The 12936-nt window shown below is 32.0% G+C and overlaps 1 protein-coding gene across 1 annotated transcript in view; it reads right to left on the bottom strand.

Moving 5' to 3' along the window:
* The window catches only part of LOC106467153 (peroxisomal targeting signal 1 receptor-like), a 59797-nt gene extending 48565 nt beyond the window's left edge, over window positions 1–11232 (bottom strand). Inside the window, exons 1-4 of the mRNA XM_013927474.2 lie at window positions 11151–11232; window positions 3208–3390; window positions 1397–1441; window positions 393–428 (exon numbers count right to left, since the gene is read on the bottom strand). Coding sequence (XP_013782928.1) covers window positions 393–428; window positions 1397–1441; window positions 3208–3303 — 177 coding nt within the window. The 5' untranslated portion in view covers window positions 3304–3390; window positions 11151–11232. The remainder of the gene's footprint in view (window positions 1–392; window positions 429–1396; window positions 1442–3207; window positions 3391–11150) is intronic.
* Between the last annotated feature and the right edge of the window lie 1704 nt (window positions 11233–12936).

Genomic DNA, 12936 nt, shown 5'->3' with positions numbered 1-12936 from the left:
CTCTTGGGCTACTCTTTTACCAATGAATAGTGGGATTGACCATCATTATAAAACACCCCCAAGAAGTGAAAGGATGAGCATGTTTAGTGGGACAGGGATTCGAATCCGCAACCAGTAAATTGCGAGTCAAGCCCCCCTGACCACTCGGCCATGCCGGGTCCTACTTAAAACATATTTTGACCCAAATACAGTTACTGCACCAGTAGATTTTATATAAACATTATGAAATTTAGCTTGTTTTTAAGAAAGTAGTGTGTGTGTAATTTTAACATTTTTAAAGGATGTTTGTGAAAATATTTAAAAGTCTTTTTAAGTCATATTTCTAGAGCTTAAAATGCCCTAATTAAATATTTATATGTTTTTAAAATCAACAAATAAAAGATTTCTCTCACCTCTTCCTTGGTGATACCAGAAAGTGGTTTTTCCAACTGAAATATTAAAACGACAAAAATTAAAACTAAGAACATGCGCTATCTAAAAATGTTGATAAGATTAAAACTTCTGCGGTTTCTTTAGTACCGGAAACAATAAGAAGTGTCCATAACTATACAATGAAGAAAAATTATATATGTAACACATCATTAATATATTTAGAAAAAACTCAAAATGTTCTAGAATAGCTTAATAAATACATAGCTAATAAAATAAAATATTTAAATATCACTTTCTTAAAATAATAATAACAATAAATAATTAACCAAAGTAAAAAAATGATTTACTCAAATTTTCACAAACACTCGATACCATTCTTAAACAAGAAAAAATATTTGAAGCATATTTGTTACAGACTGTACATTTATTTTCCTGAGAAGCTTTGTACTTCCTGTTTGATAAATGAGCCAACATTTATTATTTTAAATTTTTTTGTCTTTTCATAATACTTACGTGTTATCAAGATACAACTGAATAAACTTACGTGTTATCAAGATACAACTGAATAAACTTACGTGTTATCAAGATACAACTGAATAAACTTGCGTGTTATCAAGATACAACTGAATAAACTTACGTGTTATCAAGATACAACTGAATAAACTTCGTGTTATCAAGATACAACTGAATAAACCTGCGTGTTATCAAGATACAACTGAATAAACCTGCGTGTTATCAAGATACAACTGAATAAACCTGCGTGTTATCAAGATACAACTGAATAAACTTACGTGTTATCAAGATACAACTGAATAAACTTACATGTTATCAAGATACAACTGAATAAACTTACGTGTTATCAAGATACAACTGAATAAACTTACGTGTTATCAAGATACAACTGAATAAACTTACGTGTTATCAAGATACAACTGAATAAACTTGCGTGTTATCAAGTTACAACTGAATAAACTTACTAGATGTTATCAGTTGTAATGTTATTGTAAATGATTAATATACTCACAAATGGTGCATGCTGTTGCCCAAAAATGTTGTTTTGGATACCTTCCTAAAAGTTTAAAAATGACTTCAATTATACACAGAAAAGGTGTCAAATTATCCTTTGTTTTAGTTAGTGCAACACGTATAATTATTTATTTAAATCAGTTAGGCTATACTTCTACAGAAAGTTTCAAAGTGAAAACTACCAAACTCTTTGATACTACACCCAAATTCTCTGCAAATACTCCATTTTCAATTGAGATATTGAATTAGATCAATAACTCTACGGTGTTGACAAGTGCATAAATATTTTATTGTAAATTAAATAAATTTTCAACACACTTGAGCAGTATAATTACCTTTGTATAACAGTAGAACACTCTCAATTGTATCATATCCAGAGGTCAAATTAAAGGTTACACATTGAGCTTGAATTAACAGAGAGTCAAACCCCCCAGCTGTTGCATTATTTTCCAATTAGGGGGAGGGAATTGGGTTTCTTCTCAGCTCTTTTAAATATAGACTTGAAAACAAAATATTAAATTTGGACCCCCACTTAAAAATATTTAATTCAAGCTCTGGATATACACATTTCAATCAAAATAAATGTTACCCATATCCTGACAGTACTAGTCTGTGCTTCTTAACAACTTATAAGAAACAGGCTGACTGGTGAGCAGCTAACAAATGTATGTGTAGTTCTAAAGTACTCTCTCGTATTAGCCTTCTTTGAAAAAAATATCATATTTAAGTACAAGAAATGCTACGGTATTTCAATGAAGAAACACCTCAAATATTCATGTGCACTAAAATATGATGAAGTGAACAAAACAATAACAGTTTTTGTTAAACTGATTATCTACTAACATTTTACAAAAACAAATATTTGACATCAGGTTACAAACTTGATATATTTAACTTCATTTTTTTAATTAATTTTTTTGTTCACTGTTTGCTAATATAAGGCATATACAAACACAAAACATCATAATGTACCAACCGATACCACAAACGTTTGTTTGAGCAAAAGGTTGAGTTAATACATAATAACTACACTGTTTGGTGAAAAAAAGTCAAGCAAAATAAGCTTTAAGTATACGGGTTTACAATAACACCCAAGCCTATCACAGTAATTCAAACTGATTAACTATAAGAAGTCCAATATTTTACAATTTCAACAGTTTTCCCCACAAGACAATCAAACAGCATAGATAACAGAAGGCTTACTTTGAAACACTGTTGAGAAACCACATATACAAACAATAGAAATCACATTTCCAAATACAAAAGATCAAGTTATAATGATCTGGTTATTGCAAATTAATTTAATGTAGAAGTTGCTGGATTAAAAAGTAAAAAAAGTATCTTATTCTTACACTATTCAAGTAGCTCACTAGTCTTATATCATTATACAAGGTTACTCAAAGGTAATGTCCCACACAGAAGTATACAGTAAATGTACAGTAGCTAGTTGTAGCATCTCAAATGTTCTAAGTTTATCCACTGCCTCAAAGAACAACCTAGATCTGTGGCTTGCAGTCAACGGGAAATAAATAAAAATGTGACTTTGCAGTAGACCACTTCTCACGTGCTCCCACATGGGGTTTAATTGGAGTAACTCCGTAATTTCATTGATCTTTATTTTTAAATTTTTTTAATCATATATTAAAATCCTCTGAACAGAGTGCATCAAAAATATATTCAAAATTAAATAATTATATTAAACATAATTTTAATATTGTACATAAAATATGATTTTCTGGCTTAAACACACACACATGCTGATTAAAAGATCAATACTAGCTTTAACAATATCATATGCCAAGTACCAACCTGTTGTAAGGCTCTGTCTTGAGTAAAGTGTGAAGTCAACTTCATGAGAGGGTTAGACCCTCCACATTCTTGTTCCACTAACTCTTTCATTGCCATTTTGATTGAGTGATGATCCTTTTGTTACTCTTCAGAAATTTACAGAAATTTTTTTACCAGCAACCCATGCAAAGTCTGACGTTTATCCTAAGAACAGAGTACATAATATACTGAGGTATGTATGTCAAATAGTTGAATAACAGTTAAAAGGTTTTGGAACTCTGTGACAAAGAAGTTATAAATACTTTGTAACAAAATTTATAATTTTACTATACTGAAAATGTATTTCCGATAGGTACTTACCTCCTTTCACATAAATAGCTATTCTCATTCAGTGCTGCCCTCTATATGCAAAAAAATATTTTCACATACCACAAGCCTTGCCGCTTCCACCCATCTGGAATTGACTGATTCCAATGCTTCTCGCATACAAATCATCATCATGCGACAAACCTCAATGAAGTAATATCAAGAGAAGGGGAATATACTGTGAAACGTGTCTAAAGAACAAAAAACAACTAAGATAGGCCTAGCAGATTCTGTAAGTGAGGCCCAGAACACAATCCACAATAAGTTGGAGGAAAACTGACAAAATCTGAGTCATCTGAAATGGGTTCTGCAGTTATAGGAAGAAGGTGAGTAACATTGGGAGCAGGTAGGGTGGACCTCATCCCCCAGGGGCCCAGATAAACAAAATTAATGGTAAGAAATTTAGTAGTGAAAGAAATATATGTAATACATGTTATGTGTTAAAAAACAACAAAATAGTTAACCCCAACTAATGAATAATCTGGGAGTGGGAGTATAACCATAGGTAAACCAAAATTAACAGACACTTGTTAAGCCTAAGCTAACAAGATATTCAACTGAATTAGTGATTAATCTACAAATGTTAAGCCTAATCAAACAGTGCAGGACAAAGGATATCACTAAGCTCTAAGATAAAAATCTTAACCTAACAATAAGTATAATAATAACGAATATGAAATAAACGGTAATTTATAAAATGAGATAAGTATGTACTAACAATAACCTACGTATTAGACGTGATGTATGGAAGAAAAGCAATATAGTTAAACGAATAATTGATGTACCAGTAAGATGAATGCCAGGTAATCCTAATATAACAAAGACCCGTAGTATCAGTGGTATAGAAAAAAAGAAAACAACTAAGCCTAGTTTCTAACCTGAACTGGACCAGGAGTATTGACTATTCTAATGAAACTTATGTTATAGAACTCAAATAATTACAGATAATAATATTAAAAATAAAATTATTAAAAAACAAAATATAATGTCTTGTCTTACCAAAGTTGGAACCACGACATGAAGCCTGTGTAAATGTGCTAATAGAACATATAACCTCTGAAGTGGTAACATAGAATTCATGATGCAAAATGAATAACCCAAAACATCTGTGTTAGCAGAAACAAATAAAACATTTTGGTAATGAAGTAATAAGTTCCATAACTGGGTAGAAATATAAAATAATTCCACTTTAGAATAACAAGTTACAAATATCACTATTGTGTAATAAAAGTAAACTTGCTGAGAGCAATTAGTACAAAGCTAGGAAAAAAAAACACTTGAAGAGAGTTCAAACTAAATGTTACAACAAGTACTGCCAAACAAGAAGTGATAGTTCAGTAGACTTGAACAGAGGGAGTCATATGCGTCAAGAGAGTATGTGGCACTCTTACTGGTGGAGGTCTGTTGCATGCGAGATGCACTTGAATCAAGGCATATAGAGGGCAGAACTGAACAAGAAGGTAATGTACCATATCAGAATATAACCTTTTGTTAAGAAGTTATGACTTCCATATTATTTAATGTTTATTAAGTTTGTAATCAGAGAGAAAGTTTTGTGCTAAACCAAACATGTTTCAAAGCTACAGGAATTTTCTTAGAAGAAATTGGGTAAGCTCTAGTTTGGTTTAATGGGCTTTCTTTGTGACTAAAATATTCTAATGAATCAAACTCCTCATTTATTGAATGCTATTTTAATTTATGGTATTCAAACTGTGTATAAATAAATGGGATAACTGACTACTTAATGATTTTTAATTGATAAGTTTTAAATACTAACATTATTAACAGTGACAGTAAAACATGTTTTCATTATCTAATTATCAATTTAATTGGTTTACACAGAACAATGGAAGATTACAACTTGTATAAAAAAAAATGGCAAACAAGCACTTGTCTGGACATTAGTCACTAAATAGTAAATGTTCAAATATTTAAAAAAAGAAAGGTTTTTTTTACAAAATGTTTGCCATTTTACTATTTTTAGTTATGTGAGAATAACTGGTGTTTATGTATAAACACACAAACAAACACATATATACAAAAAGTAATCTTATGTGAGAATAAATGACTAGTTGAATTGATTAATGGCCCTGATTATAAATTAATTAGCAAATTCCACTATTTGCCCAAATCTAGTGTTGAGTCTAGACATCTTCTCCTGGAGATTGGAATTTCGTCAAAGTGCAGGTTCATAATGTCATTATAACTCATCACTTAATTTAGTTATGTGGCTATAACTCTAAGAAGCATGCCACCTAGTATTCTCTAGATTCTTCCCCATTGATTTACAATAGTAACAGCATGAGTATTAATCCTGACTCAAGATAATTTTAATTGAAAAGGTCTTAACTTCGCTGTATTCTTCCAATAATTATTTATTTTATGATTTCTTAAATAAAAATGAATGATGGTTTTTGGATGGCAGCACGTTGCAGGACCATGACTTCTGAAAAATTAACTTCAGAAGTTAACAAGAGAAGACGATGCCAAGAAAACATGTTGAGTTTCATTATACAAATAAACACAATGGTAAGCAACATGTGGAGACACAAGGTTATACCAAAGATGTCAAGATTTTGTGATAAGAATTTAACTCTGATAAATGGCCTGGAAGGTGTTAATTGAAGATACAGTGCATCTGTTATTCTCATTAATACTAGAAAGAGAATGTTCTAATTTTTACAATGAAATAACCAACATGTAGTGAATTTTCATGGAAGACGTAAGAGTAGCAATGAAACTCAAGCTACATCTTGGACAAAACACAAATGGATGAAATTAACAGTAGTCAATGAAATTCAAAGAGGTTTAGATAATGTAAACAAATGTAAAGTTGGTGTACCCAGTGTTTTATTCGATAGTAATATTTTGAAATATTTTTTAATAGGCACACAGTTTTACTGAATAATTTCTTAACATTGTTTTAGTATCAGATGCATTAATAGTGCATAAAAATGCAGGCTGCATATATACTAGGAGGAGGCAGAAAGTAATACAGGCATGGTGAAAAAACTGTAAGTTGCACCAAACTTGTAACTAAAATAAGGTTCCCAAGGAATAATACCAGAAACATTAATGAAGGCTAATGTTCAAAAGTACAGGTTGAAATTGTGCATTCGCACCCTATCAATGCCTGTGAAAAATAAGTAAAAAATTATTCCAAATCTATGCTTGGGAATTATTACGAAAAAACCTTTGTTAAAACAGACTGAAGATACCAATTATCTTTAGGGAAGAGGACGACTTTTCCCCAGTAGAAGAACAGGTGCAATCAAATGGTCATCGTATGTTTTAATCTTTTATCCAAAGGCAACAATATGTAGCATGTTTGCTCAGTTATATGTAGTAGATTCAGGAGCAATATGTAGCATGTTCCTGGGAAACAAAATTGTATATTTCTTTTATTTATTATAGTTTTGGTTTCCAGTAGTCTCCTGTCACTTGGGCTTTTATGGTACTATATATATATATATGTATGTATGTATGTATGTATGTATGTGTGTGTGTGTGTGTGTTATTTAAAGTACTCCTTGTAGCTTTTCATTAATTTTGCCAATTACTACTGTGTAACTTCTGTTATGTATTTAAGTGATTCACTCGTTTGTTTGATTTTGTAAAGTTTACATTGGAACTATATTGCTGTTTAAGGGTTTTAGTACTTTTGTGCAATTCGGATTTTTATTTTAAATAGTAATCTTTGAAAAGACATTTTTAACTGTAAAATCAAAATTAAGTATTTCATTATCTTGTTTCTTTCATAAAGTTGTTTAAATGTATATTTTTCTATATTAATTTCATGTCTAGTGTTAGATTACTTACCTTTTAAACAGGTAAGTAATATTTGTTAAATGGCTTATTTTTGTACAATGTATTCTTTGTTAAAGTTGTTTAATAGTGTCTTTTGTGTGTGTGTTCATATCAATTCTGTTTAAAGGGTTTTTAATTTTATTATTTTATAATACGAGTGTATTCTAACATATACTGAATTGTAAAAGGGAGTAGATTAAAAATGTAAGACCCAATACTAATAACAAACTGTAATGATTTTCACCAGGTTGTAAAAGGCATACAACATTAGAGTTGTTATTGTAATAGATACCTGCATGTTGACTAGATAGCTAAAATAGTTATCTCCACCAAATGTTACAAGTTTTTATCTAACTTAGGATTATGAAAATTACATATAAGAGTAGTTTAAGTGGGAAAGAAGACTGACTTAGTGGGCGGCAAGGCCGCCAAAAGCCATCATGATCCCCAAGAAAGAATGTATCATTATCATCTGCCAACATTTAATTGTTAATTGTTCTGTCACTGCTGATAAACAATTAAGGCCTTGACGGCTGACAGTTTAGAAAAAAACTATTCAGTTGGTGCCTCATGTCAGCAAAACAAACAAAAAAGTCCGAGACAGGACAGTTGTCAGTGTCTGTTATAAAAGGAGATAGGTTTTTTTGAGGATTCACAAAAGAACTACCAGATGATTCCAGGTTTTGACACATTTCCACTGGAGAGGAGCATAGCATGTTTGATGTTCAAAGATACAGTACAGTGCACATGCATAGCTTGCTAACTTGAGAATAAATTAAAATTACATATTGGGGGGGGGGGGGGGGAGTTTAGCAGAAATGAAGGAAGCAAGAGAGGAAACGGATAAAGTAGGCAAAATGTGCATTGAGGGAAAGTAAGAATGAGTGCTGGGTTTACCAGGTGGCACAGTAGTTTCAGTCAGCATTCATGTATCAGTCTGTAATGGATTAGAACCTTTGGCTGATTACAATGAGGAAGGAGGTGTACATAGTGGGAGACACTCATTCTGATAGTTATTTGTAGTGTAGAGGAGCAGAGAAGGACTAGGATTTTTTTTTGCCAAGTGTGTGTATTGGCAGTTTAGTCGTTAATATTTTACGTGGTGTATGTAGGAATGAATAATGTTGGAAACTGTAAGTTAAAAGAAACTTAAAGGTATAAATAGCTCCTTTGAGCTAGATGAAGGGATGAATTACTTTGCAGAAACCAAGGCTTAAATGAAACATTAAAAAGATATGCTCAGAGGAACAGATGGGGTGGATAGGCTTTGGGATAGTTTTTAGGGTATCCCCCCTCAATCTTTTTTTTCAAGAAAAAATTTCAGAGATTTTAGCCTGTCCTTATGTGACAACTTTTCTACTCAAGGTATCATCCTAGAAAACCTCATCTAAGCTCTTTCCAAAAATCCAATGTCCTTCCTACAGTAAGGCACCAAAGACAACACAATACTCAAATGTGGCCTAACTATGACTTATAACCTCTTTAGACTTGTATTCAATATTTCTGTAGATAAAACCCGAAATCCTATTTACCCTGCCACTAACAACAGCACGTTGCTTGGATGGCTTAAGAGACTGATCAACAGAACCCCAAATCCTTTTCTTCCACAAAACAGTTAAGGTTATTCCCATCAAAAATGATACTCATAATTCAAACTGCGATATCCCAGATGCATTACCTGTTACAAGTAACAGCTGCCATTTATTTGTACAGTTCACTAAATAATCCAAATCCTTTTGTAAAGCAGCAACGTTCTCCTCACAGCCGGAAACACTCAAAACCTTAATATCATCAGAAAATTTGAATAATTTATTAACCATTCCTATGTAAATCAAAAAAAAGAACAAACGTTCTAACATTGACCCTGAAGTATCACACTTGTGACGTTAATCCAGTTTTGTTTTATTATAAGTTACAGCTTTTACCATACTGCAAAATCTGTAACTTGTAATAAAATAATACTTAGCATCAATAAGGAAATTTAAAATGAAAATATTAATCCAGTTTGACTGAACTTTATTTATAACAACCTCTATGTTTCTTAATCCAGACAGTTTTCTATACAATGATCCAACCTATCCCCACACTTAGGGAGATAATTATTTTAATAAGTCTTTTATGCAGCACCTTGTCAAATGTTTTCTGAAAATCCAGATACATCAAATTCACACAACTTGATAAGCCACCAGCTGTCCTCTGTAACTGCTCATCCCATAATTCTTTGAGTATGGATATTAAGGAAGGTTTTTGTTGAAAATGCAAATCTAGATAAATTTGTTTTATGTCAAAACAGCTCCTCATGAGACCAGACAAACTTCTTTGTTGCTGCAGTATAAATCAATATGAGAAGAAAGTTTTGTTATCAAATGGAAGGATGATTATTCAAACATAGGATACGATGACGAAAGGTATCATGTAATGTTCTTTATGCAAACAGCATGATCCTTTTTGATCCACAGACTTCCAAGACCAAACTTTCAATACTTCAATGTGTATTACCTAATATCTGTTTGCCTTATTAGTATTACTTTCTCACATGCATTATACAGCAAGCTTTTGAGACTTTATTATAATAGCCATGTCCTGATTTTTTACTTCTTCAACTTCACCCACCTAGATTCCTCTGCAAAGCTATAAAAATAACAGATGGGGCATAATACTCTTTGTTGTCCCATAATCTAAATAATGCTGTAACAATTTTTATGCCACTAGAAAAACATGGTAAAGGGGCTATTTCATGATGCAAGCTTTGCCATTGACTTACATACAAACATTCATCATTATCTGGCTTATGTAAAACTCACAAACAGATTTTGCCGTGAAACAACCATCCTATACCAACGTAAGTAAGTATGACCAGCCCTACTAATTACAGCAAAGTTATCACAAATACAAGGAAATAACATTAAATGATTTCTGAAACAGCAACATTGTCAATTTGGTAAAAAGGCACCATCAAAATTGATCCTTATAAACAACAGAAGTCAAGAAACTTATTCATGCTGTGATGATTGTGAAAGGTTCCTACAATACAACAAACTCTGTTGAGAACTGTTCACACTCACAACCTCTAACAATGTGTTGACACTTTGTTACTTGTTTCCTCATGTACTGTTAATTTTAGGTTATTATAATAACTGAATAACAAGTCACGTGAAAATAACGTTTCAGCCCCATGCTCACATTTACAATACCATGATTATAATATTATCGTTTAAAAAATGCTCAATTGTTAAATCATGAATTACACAACAAAAAGTGCTAGTAGTAGTAGTAGTGGCACTGAGTTGCAGTACTACTGCTTTTAAGTTTACTAACATCAAATTTTAGTTTAAACTATTACAGTAAAATCTTTCATTGTAGATGTATTACTTATAATCTATATAGCTCCCTACGTCAGACAATCCTTTACAATAACACTAGTAATTACTAGTACTACTATTTAGTATAATTACATGAAATTACAATTATCCTAGTCTTAAAACTTAGTCTTAGTTCTTGAAAGTTAAGCCTATACCGTGAAACAACTTGAAAATATCAGCTGAGTTACAAATTCAAATTTCAAGTTATAACTTTAACTAACTTAGTTATAGTTATAACTTACACTTATAAGTTATACTATACAGTATACTATAGTTCAACTTATACTACAGCTGTTACAAATACTACTAGAAGTTAACTCAGAAGTTGTCGTGTTTCTTATGAAAGCAGGAAAATGTATTCATTTCTTCTCAAACACACTTGCAGATATTAAAACTTGCATGGTAATAAAAAAATAAATTAAACCTTACCGTTTTTAGCAAATTCACGTCAATACCAACAGTACATTGACGACTACAGCGACCTCTGATATATGAGAATGCACAGACTACAGACTATATAGCAACCCCCCCCCCCTACTTCTTTCGTAGTTCAGGTATTTGATTATATAAATAAGAATACAAAAGTTTAAAATCAATCATATTTCTGCGTGCACTAAATTATAACGTCTATGTAATTTTATGTCTACAAAAACTATCTTGCATTTCTTGTTTTGTTTCTTCATAAATAGACTCGACTGTCTCACGTTACAAGAGCTGGACGTATTGAAAGATGTTACGGCAGTGTTTTCCAGACTGAAGGACGCGCACCCTGGGACATTCTGGTGGCTGGGGCGGCCTTTTGGCAGGAGAACCCCAAAATAACGACGGAAGAAACAGAAGAGTTGCAGACGATTACCTAACAAAACTATCACTTTGTTCTCAAAGCTTCTATTTGCTCTCGCATTTATTCATTCCTTACAAGCATTTTTTCTACATAAAAAAACTATTACAAACAGGTAAAAAAAATTGTTGATTTTGCTGTTACCACTTGCGAAAATTATTTTAATATGAAGGGTGTGTGTGTACAATGGAAACTTTGCTGGGTTAGGGGGCGCCGCTACTTAAAGCTTGGAAAACACTGTGTTACGGTAATAAAATAAATAATAATGTAACATTAAACACTTTTAACTCAAAGATAAATCAAAGAATGCTTAAACAGTAACTAATTAAGCAAACCCTATAATTTATTAATTATAAGGAATAGTGCGAAACAACTGATATTTTTGTAATTATGATAAACTATAAAGGCTATCTTCCACTGTCCCTAATTTTGGTTATTGACCAGAGGGAAGGCAACCATTCAGCAGCACTCTAACACACTACTATCCAATATGGGATTGACTGTCACTTCTATAACGCACCTACAACATAAAGTGCAGGAAATATTTGTGATATTGCATGGATCCAAACCCGTCTCGCAAGCTCTGAAATCCAAAGCTCTACCATAATGTTAACTCCCGCCCATAGAACTTTGATTATATTTCATACAGTAATTAGTGGTCGCTTTTGTTAAATATATTTATGACTATTTTCTCTCATACAATTAATTTTAAAGATAACGTACTGTCTTTTTAATTTTACTTGTCTTAGGAAAATATTATAACACACTGTGAAGAATATTTTCTATAATTACATATGTATTATCATGTATTTGCATTCACATTTTGCCGATAAGAAGAAGAGAACAATTCTAAGAAAAATAATATCCACTTTTCTCTTAATAAAAAAACAATAACCGCACATAATTTGTACAATAGTATAACGAACAACAAGTGGTGGACACTGTAGCAAATGCTCTGTAAAACTGATGGAGCCTAAGCAGGACTTGACCACTAGCTTGAGGGAACACAGCAAATTGCTTTCACCAAAGAGGTTAGTAATTAGCTTATCTCTTTCAGTGCTGGGTAGAACTTTGTACATGGTAATTAGAGTACAAGGGCAAGGGGTGGAGTTCCTGGTAGACACAGAAGTGGAGCGAGTCCTAATAAACCTCTCGTGATCTTTAATATATACAGTACGGAACAAAGAGGTCACATGACTGGATACTGTTGCACGACTTAGAAAAGATATCTTGGCATCCCAGGGTGTTGGTTTAGAATAGGGTTGTTTTGTTCAATTAAGATGGACTCATTGCTTTTTCGTTTTTTATGTTTGGTTCTTTGTTTAAAATTACTGTCTTTTTATTAGTTATACTATGGTTTTTTGAGTTGCAATG

Source organism: Limulus polyphemus, unplaced genomic scaffold (genome assembly GCF_000517525.1).
Source record: "Limulus polyphemus unplaced genomic scaffold, Limulus_polyphemus-2.1.2 Scaffold2509, whole genome shotgun sequence".
In the NCBI taxonomy this organism is placed as follows: domain Eukaryota; kingdom Metazoa; phylum Arthropoda; class Merostomata; order Xiphosura; family Limulidae; genus Limulus; species Limulus polyphemus.
This window is presented reverse-complemented; position numbering and strand designations above follow the sequence as displayed.